Below are 17,406 nucleotides of genomic sequence, written 5' to 3' on the forward strand. Positions count from 1 at the left end.
ACATAGGGCATGTAAGCATTTTTAACTGTTATAATTGGCTTGATGCTGTCTATTGGGGCATTAAGGCATAGGCAACTAGTTTAATGTTGGCTTGATGCTGTCTATTGGGGCATTAAGGCATAGGCAACTAGTTTAATGTTGGCTTGATGCTGTCCATTGTTCATTGTGATGTTGCATAGTTGTAAAATGGATCCTTCAGGGAATATGGGATGCCATCTATCTCCTATCTTTCTACTGTCCTCTTTCTATGTTACTTCTTTGGGCTTCATGTTTTGTGGTCCTTAGTTGGAGCTAAGATTGGATCCAAAATCAAGATGCCATCTCAGAAAGCTTGGTCCTTATTAATTAGGTTCTTTAGCTCGCTATGGTGTGGATACTTATTCAACATAATCTATACTCGACAGTTAATAATTGTATGTGTTGTGGATCCTTTGGAGATAAGGGTGGCAATGCCCTTATCTTATCCTGCTATCTCTTAGTGGGTTTCCTTAAGGGAGCTTTGCTAAGAGTGAGAGGATCCGATATCAAAATGTCGTCTCAGAAAGCTAGGGCCATTCTTCATTGGTTCTCAGCTCGCTATGGTGACAATATTCATAACTCAACAAATAACTATTAGGTGTGTTTTGGATTCTTTGGAGATAAGGGTGGCTATACCCTTGTTTTATCCTACTGTCTCTTAGTGGGTTTCCTCAAGGGAGCTTTGCGAAGAGTGAGAGGATCCAATAACAAAATGTCTTCTCAGAAAGCTAGCACCATTCTTCATTGGTTCTCAGCTCGCTATGGTGACAATACTCGTAAGAATAAACTTATAGGTGTTCTTGGATCCTTTTGGAGATGCTAGCACCATTCTTCATTGGTTCTCAGCTCGCTATGGTGACAATACTCGTAAGAATAAACTTATAGGTGTTCTTGGATCCTTTTGGAGATGAGGATGGCAATGCCCTTATCTTATCCTGCTATCTCTTAGTGGGTTTCCTTAAGGGGGAGCTTTGCCAAGAGTGAGAGGATCCGATATCAAGATGTCGTCTCAGAAAGCTAGCACCATTCTTCATTGGTTCTCTGCTTGCTATGATGACAATACTCCTGTCATTGGACTTTAAGAGAACAAATATTGTGCTAAACTTGGGTCATTTAATTAGTTAGGTATTTGCTGCATTATTCTTTAACCCATTTTCCTTATTACTATAAATGTTTGATTGAAATGACTATGTAGGTTCCTATCTATTATCTTGAAATTAAATTTTGAGCATAAATTTGAGTTGAAGGGTTTTATGACTTTATCTTGTAGTTGTTTCATGAGAATCCAATTTTCAGAATATATTTATCCCTCATTATTTGGATGATATATGTGTTTAAGGGTTTGAGATAGGGAAGATTTGCATCAATATTTTTCTGTTTGGGTGACATGTAATATTTACTAAACCATAAGTACTGCAACCGTTTGAATTTGGACTTACTTTTCTTGCTTGACTGCAGAGATCCTTCGCCTGCCCACTTGAAGACTGCCCCTTCAGCTATATAAGAAAAGATCACTTGAACCGGCATATGCTTACACATGAGGGCAAGTTGTTTACATGCCCTCTAGAAGGTTGTGGCAAGAGGTTCAGCATCAAGGCAAATATTCAAAGACATGTTAAGGAAATGCATGAGGATGAGCACGAATGCAAAATCGATGACACTAAAAGCAACCAACAGGTTATTTGCCAGGAGGAGGGCTGTAAAAAGGCTTTCAAGTATCCTTCACAGCTGAAGAAACATGAGGAGTCACATGGTATAACCTCAGTGATAAGAATCCATCAGTAGACTGCTTGTTAAATCAGATTGTGTATCGAAGCGTGTTCTTTATTATTTTTTTCTGGAGTTCATTCCTTGTTATCATGGCGTGCTTACGGGATGTCTTGACCTGATGCATGTTTTGCTATTTTCTGGCAGCCAAATTGGACTATGTGGAAGTAGTCTGCTGTGAGCCTGGCTGCTTGAAGACATTCACAAATGCCAAGTGCCTGAGGGCTCATAACCAGTCTTGCCATCTATATACTCACTGTGATATTTGTGGGGAGAAACACCTGAGGAAGAACATTAAAAGGCATCTACGAGCTCACGACGAAGTGCACTCTACTGAAAGGTTGAAATGCAGTTTTGATGGCTGTGAATGCTCCTTCTCCACCGTAAGACCTTAGATACACTTTCTGATACCCTTACTCTTCTTTCAAGTGTGGTTTTGTGTACACATGTTTTCGTCTGAACTCACTTGTCCCCTTTCCATTGCAGAAATCAAATCTAAACAAGCATATGAAGGCGTGCCACGACCAAGTCAGACCTTTTGAGTGTCGGGTCGCGGGGTGTGGCAAGACATTCCCCTACAAGCATGTCAGGGACAATCATGAGAAGTCGAGTTGTCATGTATACGTAGAGGTGAGTCTTGCTAGCTGATCAGTGTGATGGAGAAATTCCATATGTCCTTTGGCGGATGCCTATAGTCGCTAGTATAGTCAACATATTCTCTTGCTGCCCAAACCAAGTGAATGCCGCCCTAACTTAATGCAGGGCGACTATGAGGAGATGGACGAGCAGCTGCGCTCGCGCCGAGGAGGTGGGCGGAAGAGGTCGGCTGTGACGGTCGAGACGCTGACTCGCAAGAGGGTCACCATCCCCAGCGAGGTCTCATCGCTTGATGATGGGGCGGAGTACATGCGCTGGATGCTCTCCGACGGGGATGATTCGAACCAACGCTGAGTAGGCGTGTGCTGTGTATGTTGTTGCAGTACGTTTTTGAGGTTGTCAAATGTATAGGGGGTCTCTACGGTGTTTGGTGCTCAAGTCGGTGTAGTTGCGTGGAAATCGTGTTTGTGTGTATTTATGCAGAGTTCTGATTTAGTAAGTATATATAGTACTAGTAAGTGAAGCAGTCGTGTTATATACGGGTAGTAAGTAACTGGTTTGGAGATAGTAGCAGTCTGGGCCTTTGAGTTGTTGTACTTGTAATAGCCATCTTGAAGCTGGGTTGTGTTTTGTTGTCGAATTGGTTGAATATGTGCATGTTTTAACCAAGAGACTACTCCTAAATACTGCTAGTAGAAAGTTGGGTCACCTATTTTGGAACGGAGGGAGTACAAGTCTTTGTAGATATTTCAATATGAACTATATATGGAACAAAATGAGTGAATCATATTCTAAAATACGTCTATATACATCCGTATGTAGTCCCTACAGAAATCTCTAAAAAGGGAGTAAGAAAGTTCAAGGAGTTTGTCTGTTTACTGATGTCGTTCAATCCAGCAAAGTTTGGAGTGTACATCTCAAAAGGAAAAAGTTTGGTCATCTGAAGTCCAAACTTGTGAAGCCTTGATGGCCAGGTTCCAGCCAACGTGCTGAATCTCCTACACTCCAGACGCTCATGAATTTGCTGAGTATGTACATGAGATTTACTGAAACATCAGTCGGTGCGATGCAACTAAGCAACAGTACATGGAATTTACTGAAACATCTCTGTCCCTACTCCTCGGCAGCAAGAGTTTCAAGTATTTTGATTATTATTACTCCAATTTGGTACCCCCACATCATTTCTATCTTTCAGAACGTATAAGATGGAAACACAATTGGCCTCCAATTTGATTCTTCCAGGTTCCTGCTGCTTGAAGGAAACACAATCGGCCTCAACATGGTGGCCCTGTTAATAGGGCGATAATTAACTGAGAACTGAAAGATAACATTTGGGATAAGAAGTGTAACATGACTGGATGAAGTTGAGCACCATGCTTCAGTAGGCCAAGAACACATGGGGCAATTTTCAGATCCACACCAAATGTTTCCGAGGCAAAGACAGGTGACAAAGATTCACAAGACTCATTTCAGCCATTGATTCACAAGAGAATTAAGATTTAAAGGATTGCATCTTTCTTTAGCCATTCCCAGAAAGTAAATCACAGACACAATGCCATGCCGGCCTTGCTCATCGAGATCCGATGAAAGGGCCACTACACTACAGACTACCAGCTTGCACTTCCAGACGAAGCACTACACTACATACAAGATCCAACCAAACGAGAGCCATGGAACTAGGCAACACGACACGGCCCCTCGGCGTAGCAGGCTAGGCTACTCCTTGGTGGCGGCGGTCATCTTCTTGGGGGACTTGGCGGTGGTCTTCTTCTTGGGCGACTTGGTGGCCTCCTTCTCGGCGGCGGCGGCCGACTTCTTGGGGAGCAGCACGGGGTTGATGTTGGGGATCACGCCGCCGTGGGCGATGGTGACGCCGGCCAGCAGCCTGCCGAGCTCCTGGTCGTTGCGGACGGCGAGAAGCAGGTGCCGCGGCACGATGCGGGTCTTCTTGTTGTCCTTGGCCGCGTTGCCAGCCAGCTCCAGGACCTGCGATTTCCAGCGCCGAACGAAATCGGTTATCTGTCGAACACAAGAACAGAGCAGAAACAGACGCTCGGGGGCAGGAAAGATCTGTGCGTACCTCGGCGGCGAGGTACTCGAGGACGGCGGCGAGGTAGACGGGGGCGCCGGAGCCGACGCGCTGCGCGTAGCGGCCCTTCTTGAGGAAGCGCCCGATGCGGCCGACGGGGAACTGGAGCCCGGCCTTGACGGACCGGGTCACCGCCTTCTTCCTCTCGCCGCCCTTCCTCCCGGCCATCTCGCTTGCTTGCTTGTTCCTCCGGCGAACTGGAAACCACTCGGGATGCGGGGGAGCTCTCGGGTGCTGCTGGATCGGAGAATGCTCTGAGTCTGTGGGTTGGGACGGCGGCGAGGGCGCGGGTTTTATATTGGGCGCGGGGAGCGTCGCGGGCGGGGGGGAGGGGGGGCGATCCGTGGGAGCGTCCAATCGACGAATCAGAGCGCAGAGGTTTTTCGTCCTCGGTTGGCGCGTCTTTTTTCGTTCCTTCGTTTCGTTTCCGCGTGCGGGGATCGAAATTTGAATCGAGGAGCCGCGCAAAAACACTTTATAGTAACTTTTTCTCTCTGTTTTTATTAATTAAAGAAGGCAAATTTGTCGTTCCCTAAAAGAGGAAAAATTATTAAAGTATATCAAGCTAATACGGTTCGGTTTTTGCTATATCTCTTGTGCCTGAAATGTTTCCTCGCGTCAGCCAATTTCAGCTTTGCACGAGACCGAATGTGGGGGCGACGTGAGGAGCAGCAGCGACGAGCGTCGGCCACGCCGGATCCAGGGACGACACTGCGAGCGACAACGAGTTGTGTCCCACTTGGAGGTGAGGAAGAAACTTCACCGAGGGGTGGGGTACACCAACTGTCCTGGAAGTCGTCCCAGCTTCAATAGACGCCGAAGGGTTGACTGGAAATTGCTGATGAGCCCCCAATTGAGCCGCCAATTCCGCCTCACGACGGGCCCTAGCCTGATCCACAAGGGCGTGAGCATTGTTTGGCATATGGTCATCTCGTGGCGGGTCATCATTACGAGGCGGGTTACGATGCCGCTCACTGCTAGAAACCGTCGACGACTCAATGCGCCGGCTATAACTTCGACTCGGGGGCGGGAGTTGAGTGAACATGCTCCCGACTGTATGGATAAGCCGCTTGCAGTGCCACAGCCTTTTGTAGAAGTTCCACAGCGTTCCGGGTCTCTATCGCAACCGGAGACTCGCTTTCGATTGGGATAGCCGCCAGCCGTGTAGCCGCTGCTATCATGTTGTCCACCCGGGTTAGAATAATGGCCAAAGGGTGTCGGAACCCGCTGAGGCGGGGTCAGATCCATACGGGGCGGGTTTGGCACACGAGGCTGAGTCGTCGCTCCGGTTCCTGGCGCCTCAGCAGCACGGGTTACACCGGGCGGGTTACTCGTTCCTGCCCTGGGTGTGTTGAAAAGATTTCGTCCCTTAAACTGTGAAGGTAAGCGGCTCTGGTGCCTCCTTCGAAGAACACCATTGGACGCATTCTGATCCAGACTCACACGAAATGCCTCTGCTCTTATCCGTTGTGACTCAGCTTCCAACGAAGCCCGCTCGGTTGCCATCCTGGCATTCTCTGCAATAAGATCCTCTCGGGCCTTGGCCACCTCGTCTCGCACCTTCGCAACCTCTGCATTGTGACGCCCCCGATTTAATCGTACACTAATCATGCACGCAAATGTGTACAATCAAGATCAGGGACTCACGGGAAGATATCACAACACAACTCTACAAATAAAATAAGTCATACAAGCATCATAATACAAGCCAGGGGCCTCGAGGGCTCGAATACAAGTGCTCGATCATAGACGAGTCAGCGGAAGTAACAATATCTGAGTACAGACATAAGTTAAACAAGTTGCCATAAGATGGCTAGCATAAACTGGGATACAGATCGAAAGAGGCGCAGGCCTCCTGCCTGGGATCCTCCTAAACTACTCCTGGTCGTCATCAGCGGGCAGCACGTAGTAGTAGGCACCTTCGGTGTAGTAGGAGTCGTCGTCGACGGTGGCGTCTGGCTCCTAGGCTCCAACATCTGATTGTGACAACCATGTAGAAGGGATAGAGGGAAAAGAAGGAGAAAGCAACCGTGAGTACTCATCCAAAGTACTCGCAAGCAAGGAGCTACACTACATATGTATGCATTGGTATCAAATGGAATAAGGGTATCATATGTGGACTGAACTGCAGAAAGCCGGAATAAGAGGGGGATAGCTAGTCCTTTCGAAGACTACGCTTCTGGTAACCTCCATCTTGCAGCAGGAGAAGATAGTAGATGATAAGTTCACCCAGTATCATCGCATAGCATAATCCTAACCGATGATTCTCCCCTCGTCGCCCTGTGAGAGAGCGATCACCGGTTGTATCTGGCACTTGGAAGGGTGTGTTTTATTAAGTATTCGGTTCTAGTTGTCATAAGGTCAAGGTACAACTCCAAGTCGTCCTGTTACCGAAGATCACGGCTATTCGAATAGATTAACTTCCCTGCAGGGGTGCACCACATATCCCAACACGCTCGATCCCATTTGGCCGGACACACTTTTCTGGGTCATGCCCGGCCTCGGAAGATCAACACGTCGCAGCCCTACCTAGGCACAAAAGAGAGGTCAGCACGCCGGTCTAAACCCTATGGCGCAGGGGTCTGGGCCCATCGCCCTTTGCACACCTGCACGTTGCGAACGCAGCCGGAGAGCAGACCTAGCAACCTCCATTACAAAGGAAGTTGCGTTACGCGGTCCAACCCGGCGCGCGCCGCTCATTCGCTGACGTCACGAAGGCTTCGGCTGATACCACAACGTCGAGTGCCCATAACTGTCCCCGCGTAGATGGTTAGTGCGTATAGGCCAGTAGCCAGACTCAGATCAAATACCAAGATCTCGTTAAGCGTGTTAAGTATCCGCGAACGCCGACCAGGGCCAGGCCCACCTCTCTCCCTAGATGGTCTCAACCTGCCCTGTCGCTCCGCCACAAAGTAATAGTCGGGGGCCGTCGGGAACCCAGGCCCACCACTACCTGGATGGAGCCACCTGCCCCTTCAGCCCCCATCTCCGAACAGTATCATAAGTAATGTAACAGTATAAGTATATATCATATGCCCGTGATCACCTCCCGAAGTGATCACGGCCCAGTAGTATAGCATGGCAGACGGACAAGAGTGTAGGGCCACTGATGGAACACTAGCATCCTACACTAAGCATTTAGGATTGCATGTAAGGTATCAACAGTTGTAACAACAATGACAGGCTATGCATCAGAATAGGATTAACGGAAAGTAGTAACATGCTACACTACTCTAATGCAAGAAGTAGAGAGAAGAGTAGGCGATATCTGGTGATCAAAGGGGGGGCTTGCCTGGTTGCTCAGACAAGGAGGGGTCGTCGATGTAGTCGATCACAGGGGTACCGGCATCGGTCTCAGGGTCTACCGGAAAGAAGTAACGGAGGGGGAACACAATAAATAACAGAGCAATCAAATGTAACAAAAAGCAAGAAGCGGCAATACGTTGTGCTAGAGGTGACCTAACGTAGGGATAGGTGGTACCGGCGAAGGGGGGAAACATCCGGGAAAGTATTCCCGGTGTTTCGCGTTTTCGGACAGATTAACCGGAGGGAGAAAGTTGCGTGTTTGCTATGCTAGGGATGTGTGGTGGACGAACGGGCTCCGTATCCGGATTCGTCTCGTCGTTCTGAGCAACTTTCATGTACAAAGTATTTTCATCCAGGCTACGGATTATTTTATATTATCTTTCAAAGTGTTAAACATTTTCTAAAATTATTATTAATTCGAAAATTTGGAATTATGACATCAGCCTGACGTCATCATGATGTCAGCAGTCAACAGAGCATTGATTGGTTAAACTGATGTGTGGGTCCCGCTGTCATAGTCATAGTTTAATTAACAGGTATTAATTAACTAAACCAGTTAATTAGGTAAATTAAACAGAAGTAATTAAGTTAAGTTATTAATTAAACTAGTTAATTAATTAACATTATTATTATTAATTATATATATATATTTATTTATTTATTTATTTTAACAGGGGCATGGGCCCCTAATGTCAGTCGCCCAGGGGGCCTTAGCGGGGCGGGCGGAACGGGTGCGGGCGTGGGCGCCCGTGTGCGCCCGAGGCCACCAGAGGGGCGCCGGCCACGGCAGCTGGCCGGAGTAGGGCGGCGCGGCGACTGCCGTAGAGGCACAGGTGAGCGGAGCGCGAGCCGCACCAGCGCTAGGCGGCAGCGGGTAGAGCGTGCGCGGGACGACCACGGGCGCGTGGCAGGGCGCCTAACGCGCACCGCGGGCACGACAGTACGACGGTGAGCGCGAGCGCTCGAGGGATAGGGCGCGGGGTGACTGCGGTGAGCAGCGACAACCAGGACCGCGGGGCGTGCACGGCGATGACAGGAACAAGGGGGAGATAGGAAGGGTTCTCACCCCCGTTTGCAGGGGATCAGGGTCGACGAGGCTCGATGGAGCCATCGAGGGAGAGGTGGGGAGGCGACGCCGACGAGGTGGTGACGAGTGGCAACGACATGACGGGTGGGAAGGCGTCGCGGTCCGGCAACGGCGAGCGGCGAAGCTGGGGCGGCGCCAGGGGGCAGCTGCTTCGGGGTGTCGCCGCGAGGGAGGGCTTCGAGGGAAGAGGGGCGAGGCGACGGCGTGCAGCGGCGTCGGGAGGCTCCGGCGAGGGGGGGCCTGAGCGACGGTGCCGTCGGGGACACGGCGGGGGAAGGGGGGAACGGCCCGATCCAGATCCACTCGGGGCGGGGTGGGGAGACGAGGTGGGTCGAGGGAGGAGTGGGGGGTTACGGGCGACGTGGGTTAGGGTTTGGAGGGGTTATGGGGGCGCCGGTCGGGCCGGCCTGGCTAGCTTAGTGGCCAGCTGGGCCGAGGCCCAGCGGGGGGGGGGGGGCTTTTCCTTTCTTTCTTTTTGTTCTGTTTACTTTTCTTCTTTTTATTTTTATTTTTCTGTTCTGTTTTATTTTAGATACACATTATTTTTAGTTTAAAAAAATGATAACAACTCTTAAATTAATGTTTGAGAACCACCCACCGCCATAAATGTTTTACCCCGAAATAAATTATTTTAGAATTTTATTAATTGAAAAAGGTATTCACTTAATTGTTTTTGTTGCTGTTTTAATCACTTTAGAGTAATTAATTATTTTATAAAAATGTTATTTCTCCACCAATACTATCCATGTTTTATTTGTCACAATAAGAACATTTTAGTTTTGAGTATCGAAAACTTTTATTGCTTGACTTTAATTCGAATTTGAATTTGGATCGGTTCTGCACTAACGCGAGATTAACAACAGTAATCGTGGTGATGTGGCATCATTAACGTGTGATTACTGTAGCCTAATTATCCGGGCGTCACAATTATGTTGTGCTTGATTTGCCGGAGTTACCTCTGTAGCTAACAAAGTCGCCAAAGCTTCCAAGAGCTCAGATAAAACTTGAGTCGGCGGCCGTACAGAGCCGCTCACCCCGGCTATCGCAGCAGTAGTTGAGCCGGATGGCATAGCCGCGGCCGTTGACGAATTTAGCACCGGCTGCGTACCAGCCATAAAAACAGCAGCCCTGCTCGGCGGCTCATAGGGATCCGAAATACTGTCACCATCGGAATAGCCCCTGAGCCCGCGGTCATGAAGCTGATAGATTGATTCGGTTTCTCCAGTCGAGGACTCATCACCTGAATAGATGGCCGTCTCTCCACCAGATACAGATCCTTCCTCAAGATCCGCCCCATGAACAAAACCCACAAAGACGCGCTTTCGGCTGGGTTGATCCCTGGCGGGTCGCGCGCGCTGAGCCGTCTCGATGACGTCGGCGCAGGTGTTCGGCTCGTGTTCCGACTCGCCGATCTTTTCTATGAAGACGTGAATTCCGCTGAAGGGGACCCGGTACCCGTACTCGATTGAGTTGGCCTCAGGGTCCCAGCCAGCATCGTCGATGTAGATCTTGCCGCGACGACTCTTGGTCATCCAGCCCACGTCGTATCCTTTGATCCCTGAGAAGTTGCCCTTCAAGAACTCGAAACCACCTTGCTCTGGCCCCATGGTGGGTGCCAACTGTCATGGTTTTGTCACGGAAGATGCCCTTGTGAAAGGACTAGGGTGTGGAGCCATCGCAACATCGGTTAGCTCGAAGGGGTTGAACGGGACAAAGGACACATGAGTTTACCCAGGTTCAGCCCCTCGCAACGAGGTAAAAGCCTACTTCCTGCTTCTAGTTGTATTGCTTGAGTTTCGATTACAAGGGAGCGATTACGCTTGACCTAGCTATCGATCAACTGTTTCTTGACTTAACCTGCCGCCGGGTCTCGCCTTTATATACACAGGATGAGGTCTAGCGGCTTACAAGAGTCCGGGTCGGGTCACACAACGTAATCGTCCTTGGTTCTAATTTCCTTGCCTTACAGAGCAAGTCAACATCGGGCGGCTCACACCTTCGGGTCTCGAGTCACCTCCGGATCTTGGGCCTTCACTAAGTTTGCTTATGAGCCGCCGTCTTCATGTCTTGTATTCTTGGGCCTGCTTGGGCCCTTTGCCATGAGTCACCAACGGTGTAACCCGGCCCCTCCTGGGCGGGTCACACCTCGGGGTTATATCCCCAACAGAAGGGAAGGGGCGTCTAGGGTAGGCGTCCTAAGGCTGGCCGTCGACCCCTTGGGGGTTCCCTAGGCAGCCTCCTCTCCCTCTCCACCTATATATATATGAGAGGAGGGGAGGGGGAAACACACACCATGATTCGCAAGCCATGTGCGCCCCCTCCCCCTCTAGTTCTAGTTCCTCCTCCGTCCACGTCCGTTGTGCTTGGCGAAGCCCTGCGGAATAGTTTCACCACCATCGTCACCACATCGTCGTGCTGCCAGAACTCATCTACTACTTCACCTGTCTTGCTAGATCGAGACGGCGAGGACGTCATCGAGCTGAACGTGTGCTCAACAAGGAGGTGTCGTACGTCCGGTACTTGATCGTGATGGATCGTGAGGGTGTACGATTACATCAACCGCATTGATAAACGCTTCCGCTTAGCGATCTATAAGGGTATGTAGATGCTCTTCCCATATCATAGCTATGCATCTACATGGATGGATCTTGCGTGTGCGTAGATTTTTTTGTTTTCCATGCAACGTTCCCCTACACTCCTGCCCAAGTTCAACCTCGAGACGGCGGCGCTCTATTCTGGAAGTCCTCTCCTTATTTTTTTCTAGGGAAAATGACCTTATATACCAGAAGATGGGCACGGAGGCTGGCTAGGGGGCCCACTACTGATACGTCCATTTCGGATCATGCTTTTATATCGATATTTATTGCATTATGGGCTGTTATTACACATTATGTCACAATACTTATGCCTATTCTCTCTTATTTTACAAGGTTTACATAAAGAGGGAGAATGCCGGCAGCTGGGATTCTGGGCTGGAAAAGGAGCAAATATTAGAGACCTATTCTGCACAGCTCCAAAAGTCCTGAAACTTCACGGAAGACGTTTTCAGACTATATAAAAAATACCCAACGGAAGAGATTCACCAGGGGCACACCCTGCCCACGAGGGTGGGGGCGCGCCCTACCCCCCTGGGCGTGCCCCCTACCTCGTGGGCCCCCTGGTGGCCCTCCGGTGGCCATCTTCTGCTATATGAAGTCTTTCGATGGGAAAAAAATAAGAAGCCATCTTCTCGGACGAAACTCCGCCGCCACGAGGCGGAACCTTGGTGGCACCAATCTAGGGCTCTGGCGGAGCTGTTCTGCTGGGGAAACTTCCCTCCCAGAGGGGGAAATCATCGCCATCATCATCACCAACGCTCCTCTCATCGGGAGAGGGCAATCTCCATCAACATATTCATCAGCACCATCTCCTCTCAAAACCCTAGTTCATCTCTTGTATCCAATTCTTGTCTACAAGAGCGGGATTGGTGCTAGTAGGTTGCTAGTAGTGTTAATTACTCCTTGTAGTTGATGCTAGTTGGTTTAATTGGTGGAAGATCATATGTTCAGATCCTATATGCATATTAATACCCCTCTGATTATGAACATGTTTATGCTTTGTGAGTAGTTACGTTTGTTCCCGAGGACATGGAAGAAGTCTTGCTATTAGTAGTCATGTGAATTTGGTATTCGTTCGATATTTTGATGAGATGTATGTTGTCTCTCCTCTAGTGGTGTTATGTGAACGTCGACTACATGCCACTTCACCATTATTTGGGCCTAGAGGAAGGCATTGGGAAGTAATAAGTAGATGATGGGTTGCTAGAGTGACAGAAGCTTAAACCCTAGTTTATGCGTTGCTTCGTAAGGGGCTGATTTGGATCCATATGTTTCATGCTATGGTCAGTTTTACCTTAATACTTTTGTTGTAGTTGCGGATGCTTGCAATAGAGGTTAATCATAAGTGGGATGCTTGTCCAAGTAAGGGCAGTACCCAAGCACCGGTCCACCCACATACCAAATTATCAAAGTACCAAATGCGAATCATATGAATGTGATGAAAACTAGCTTGACGATATTCCCATGTGTCCTCGGGAGCGCTTTTCTCTATATAAGAGTTTGTCCAGGCTTGTCCTTTGCTACAAAAAGGATTGGGCCTCCTTGCTGCACTTTATTTACTTTTGTTACTTGTTGCTCGTTCCAAATTATCCTATCACAAAACTATCTGTTACCACTTATTTCAGTACTTGCAGAGAATACCTTGCTGGAAACCGCTTATCATTTCCTTCTTCTCCTCGTTGGGTTCGACACTCTTACTTATCGAAAGGACCACGATAGATCCCCTATACTTGTGGGTCATCAAGACTCTTTTCTGGCGCCGTTGCTGGGGAGTGAAGCGCCTTTGTTAGGTAGAATTTGGTAAGGAAAAATTTATATAGTGTGCTGAAATTTACTGTCACTTGTTACTATGGAAAGTAATCCTCTGAGGGGCTTGTTCGGGGTATCTTCACCCCGACCAGTAGAGCAAAGAGTTGCTCCTCAACCTACTGAAAATGAAAATGTTTGCTTTGAAATTCCTTCGGGTATGATAGAAAAACTGCTAGCTAATCCTTCATTATGTAGTACATCGCTTTTGGTGCAAAGAGTTGCTCCTCAACCTACTGAACCAACGAGCCCCATGTTCTCTCGCACTGGTGCTGGCCATCGCGACAAGTACATTCACGTGATCATCACACTTCTTGGTGTCTTTAATAAACATATCCAATTTACGAATCAAAACCACCACACATCAAATTAGTAACGCTCGCTAAATTCTTGGCATGATGACAGTTGGACCATTGACCTTGCGCATCCGCAAAACTGCCGAGTGGGCCCATCGATCCCCCTGTTCTATCGCGTTCGAGTTGGGCGTCGCAACAAGTCCATTCACGTGATCATTGCGGTTCCTTGTGTCTTTAATAAACATATCCAATTTAAGAATAGAAACCGCCATGCCTCAAATTAGTAATGCTCGCTAACTTCTTGGTGTGACGACAACTAGACCACTAACCTTGCGAATCGACGAAACTGCCAAGTGGGCCCAACGAGCCCCATGTTCTCTCGCACTGGTGCTGGCCATCGCGACAAGTACATTCATGTGATCATCACGCTTCTTGGTGTCTTTAAAAAACATATCCAATTTAAGAATCAAAAATTCAAATTAGTAACGCTAGCTAAATTCTTGGCGTGACGACAGCTGGACCACTGACCTTGCGCATTGATGAAACTACCGAGTGGGCCCATCGAGTCCCCTGTTCTGTCACGCTCAGCTGGGAATCGTGACAAGTTCATTCACGTGATCATTGCGGTTCTTCGTGTCTTTAATAAACATATCTAATTTAAGAATAGAAACCGCCACGCCTCAAATTAGTAACGCTCGCTAACTTCTTAGCGTGACGACAACTGGATCACTGACCTTGCGAATCGATGAACGAGCCCCATGTTCTCTCACACTGGTGCTGGTCGTCGTGACAAGTACATTCACGTGATCATCACGCTTCTTGGTGTCTTTGAAAAACATATCCAATTTAAGAATCAAAACTGTCACACTTCAAATTAGTAACGCTAGCTAAATTCTTGGCGTGACGACAACTGGACCACTGACCTTGCGCATTGATGAAACTGCCGAGTGGGCTCATCGAGCCACATGTTCTGTCGCGCTCAAGCTGGGCATCATGACAAGTCCATTCACGTGATCATTGCGGTTCTTTGTGTCTTTAATAAACATATCCAATTTAAGAATAGAAACCGCCACGCCTCAAATTAGTAACGCTCGCTAACTTCTTAGCGTGACGACAACTGGACCACTGGCCTTGCGAATCGACGAAACTGTCGAGTGGGCCCAACGAGCCCCATGTTCTCTCGTATTGGTGCTGGCCGTCGCGACAAGTACATTCACGTGATCATCACGCTTCTTGGTGTCTTTAAAAAACATATCCAATTTAATAATAAAAACCGTCACACTTCAAATTAGTAACGCTAGCTAAATTCTTGGCGTGACGATAGCTGGACCACTGACCTTGCGGATTGATGAAACTGCCGAGTAGGCCCATCGAGCCACATGTTCTGTCGCGCTTAAGCTGGGCATCGTGACAAGTCCATTCACGTGATCATTGCGGTTCTTTGTGTCTTTAATAAACATATCCAATTTAAGAATAGAAACCGCCACGCCTCAAATTAGTAACGCTCGCTAAATTCGTAGCGTGACGACAACTGGACCACTGTCCTTGCGCATCGGCGAAACTGTCGTGTGGGACCATTGAGCCCCTTGTTCTGTCACGCTTGAGCTGAGCATCATGACAAGTCCATTCACGTGATCATCGCGCTTCTCGATGTCTTTAAAAACATGTCCAATTTAAGAATCAAAACCGCCACGCCTCAAATTAGTAAAGCTCGCTAAATTCTTGGTGTGACAGCTGGACCACTGACCATGCACATCGGTGAAACTACGGAGTGGGCCCATCGATCCCCCTGTTCTCTCGTGCTCGAGTTGTGCGTCACGACAAGTCCATTCTCGTGATCATCGCGTTTCTTGGAGTCTTTAAAAACATATCCAATTTAAGATTCGAAACCGCCATGGCTCCAATTAGTAACTCTCGCTAACTTCTTCGCGTGATGACACCAGGACCACTAACCTTGTGCGTCGGCAAAACTGCCGAGCGAGCCCATCGAGCCCCTTGTTCTGTCGCGCTTGGGCATGGCGCCACGACAACTCCATTCATGTGATCATCACGCTTCTTGGCGTCTTTAAAAAACATCCAATTTAAGAATCAAAACCGCCTCAAATTAGTAAGACTAGCTAAATTCTTGGCGTGACGACATCTGACCATTGACCTTGCGGATCGGCGAAACTGCCGAGTGGGCCCATCGAGCCCCCTATTCTGTCGCGCTCGAGTTGGGCGTCACAACAACTCTATTCATGAGATCATCGTATTTCTTGGTTTCTTTAGAAAACATATCCAATTTAAGAATCAAAACTGCCACACCTCAAATTAGTAATGCTCGCTAATTTCTTGGCGTGATGAAAACTAGCTTGACGATATTCCCATGTGTCCTCGGGAGCGCTTTTCTCTATATAAGAGTTTGTCCAGCCTTGTCCTTTGCTACAAAAAGGATTGCGCCTCCTTGCTGCACTTTATTTACTTTTGTTACTTGTTGCTCGTTACAAATTATCCTATCACAAAACTATCTTTTACCACTTATTTCAGTACTTGTAGAGAATACTTTGCTGGAAACCGCTTATCATTTCCTTCTGCTCCTCGTTGGGTTCGACACTCTTACTTATCAAAAGGACCACAATAGATCCCCTATACTTGTGGGTCGTCAAGACTCTTTTCTGGCGCCGTTGCCGGGGAGGGAAGCGCCTTTGGTAGGTGGAATTTGGTAAGGAAAAATTTATATAGTGTGCTGAAATTTACTGTCACTTGTTACTATGGAAAGTAATTCTCTGAGGGGCTTGTTCGGGGTATCTTCACCCCGACCAATAGAGCAAAGTGTTGCTCCTCAACCTACTGAACCTACTGAAAATGAAAATGTCTGCATTGAAATTCCTTCGGGGATGATAGAAAAACTGCTAGCTGATCCTTTTTTAGAAGATGGAACAAAACATCCTGATGAGCATCTAATATATGTGGATGAAGTTTGTGAATTATTTAAGCTTGCAGGTGTACCCGGAGATGTTGTTAAGAAGAAGGTCTTCCCTTTATCTTTGAAGGGAGATGCATCGACATGGTATAGGCTATGTGATGATATGGGGTCCTGGAATTACAAACGATTGAAATTGGAATTTCATCAGAAGTTTTATCCTATGCATCTTGTTCATCGTGATCGTAATTATATATATAATTTTTAGCCTCGCGAAGGAGAAAGCATCGCTCAAGCTTGGGGGAGGCTTAAATCAATGTTATATTCATGCCCCAATCATGAGCTCTCAAGAAAAATGATTATTCAAAAGTTTTATGCTCGGCTTTCTGATAACAATCGCACCATGCTTGATAATTCTTGTGCTGGCTCTTTTATGATGAAGACTATTAAATTCAAATGGGATTTATTGAAAAGAATTAAACGCAACTCTGAAGATTGGGACCTCGACAAAGATAAGGAGTCAGGTATGACACCTAGTTTTGACTGTGTTAAATCTTTTATGGATACCGATGTTTGCCGTAAATTTAGCACTAAATATGGACTTGACTCTGAGATAGTAGCTTCTTTCTGTGAATCTTTTGCTACTTATGTTGATCTCCCCAAGGAGAAGTGGTTTAAATATCATCCTCCCATAGAAGTAAAAGTAGCTGCACCTATTAAAGTTGAAGAAAAGATTGTCACTTATAATGATCCTATTGTTCCTACTGCATATGTTGAGAAACCACCTTTCCCTGTTAGGATAAAGGATCATGCTAAAGCTTCAACTGTGGTTCGTAAAAGCAATATTAAAACTTATACACCTCATGAGCAAATTAAAGTTGAACCTGATATTGCTATTGTTAAAGATCTCTTGTCTGATAATATTGATGGGCATGTCATTC

General features: G+C 47.6%; 2 protein-coding genes across 2 annotated transcripts; one reads left to right on the forward strand and one right to left on the reverse strand.

Annotated features, from left to right (window-relative positions):
* Positions 1 to 83: 83 nt before the first annotated feature.
* LOC125529197 (transcription factor IIIA-like) lies at positions 84 to 3,102 on the forward strand. The gene is made up of 4 exons (XM_048693607.1): positions 84 to 1,771; positions 1,933 to 2,168; positions 2,272 to 2,415; positions 2,548 to 3,102. Exons 1-4 carry the CDS (start codon positions 1,546 to 1,548, stop codon positions 2,734 to 2,736), a joined length of 795 nt encoding a protein of 264 aa, XP_048549564.1. The 5' UTR covers positions 84 to 1,545; the 3' UTR covers positions 2,737 to 3,102.
* Positions 3,103 to 3,874: 772 nt separating this feature from the next.
* On the reverse strand, positions 3,875 to 4,747 carry LOC125529196 (protein H2A.6-like). The gene is made up of 2 exons (XM_048693605.1): positions 4,463 to 4,747; positions 3,875 to 4,368 (listed from the first exon to the last, which is right to left on the reverse strand). The coding sequence occupies exons 1-2, from the start codon at positions 4,637 to 4,639 to the stop codon at positions 4,099 to 4,101; spliced, it is 447 nt and encodes a 148-aa protein (XP_048549562.1). The 5' UTR covers positions 4,640 to 4,747; the 3' UTR covers positions 3,875 to 4,098.
* Between the last annotated feature and the right edge of the window lie 12,659 nt (positions 4,748 to 17,406).

Source organism: Triticum urartu, unplaced genomic scaffold (assembly GCF_003073215.2).
Source record: "Triticum urartu cultivar G1812 unplaced genomic scaffold, Tu2.1 TuUngrouped_contig_542, whole genome shotgun sequence".
NCBI classification, from domain to species: Eukaryota; Viridiplantae; Streptophyta; class Magnoliopsida; order Poales; family Poaceae; genus Triticum; species Triticum urartu.

Bases quoted from the DNA above. Each gene is read 5' to 3' on its own strand.
- LOC125529197 (XM_048693607.1), top strand. From the start codon at position 1,546: ATGCTTACACATGAGGGCAAGTTGTTTACATGCCCTCTAGAAGGTTGT. The intron at 1,772-1,932 runs GTATAACCTCAG...ATTTTCTGGCAG, and splicing joins GAAACATGAGGAGTCACATG to CCAAATTGGACTATGTGGAA. The intron at 2,169-2,271 runs GTAAGACCTTAG...TTTCCATTGCAG, and splicing joins GTGAATGCTCCTTCTCCACC to AAATCAAATCTAAACAAGCA.
- LOC125529196 (XM_048693605.1), bottom strand. From the start codon at position 4,639: ATGGCCGGGAGGAAGGGCGGCGAGAGGAAGAAGGCGGTGACCCGGTCC. The intron at 4,369-4,462 runs GTACGCACAGAT...TGGAAATCGCAG, and splicing joins TCGAGTACCTCGCCGCCGAG to GTCCTGGAGCTGGCTGGCAA.